We start from the raw sequence: 259 nt of genomic DNA on the forward strand, positions 1-259 counted from the left end.
TATTTTATTTATTTTTTAGGTCAAATTATATATCAAGCAAATTTTGGAAGGAGTCAAATATCTTCACGACAACAACATCCTACATTTGGACATCAAGGTAATGTGCAGTGGCAGGTCTAGTTTGTCATAACTTCTTGTTGGCCAGGGAATGGGTGTTTCCCATTTGATTTATTCTTACTTAAAGTGAAAATATTGCCTCCCCTCAATAAAAGTTTATTTTATTTTATTTTATTTTATTTTATTTTATTTTATTTTATTT

At 27.8% G+C, this 259-nt stretch overlaps 1 protein-coding gene across 1 annotated transcript in view; it reads left to right on the forward strand.

Moving 5' to 3' along the window:
• The window catches only part of OBSCN (obscurin, cytoskeletal calmodulin and titin-interacting RhoGEF), a 182,777-nt gene that overhangs the window by 162,663 nt on the left and 19,855 nt on the right, over positions 1-259 (forward strand). The window contains exon 104 of the mRNA XM_035317274.1: positions 20-97. Within this exon, the coding sequence (XP_035173165.1) occupies positions 20-97 (78 nt within the window). The remainder of the gene's footprint in view (positions 1-19; positions 98-259) is intronic.

The sequence above is a fragment of the Oxyura jamaicensis genome, chromosome 2 (assembly GCF_011077185.1).
Source record: "Oxyura jamaicensis isolate SHBP4307 breed ruddy duck chromosome 2, BPBGC_Ojam_1.0, whole genome shotgun sequence".
In the NCBI taxonomy this organism is placed as follows: domain Eukaryota; kingdom Metazoa; phylum Chordata; class Aves; order Anseriformes; family Anatidae; genus Oxyura; species Oxyura jamaicensis.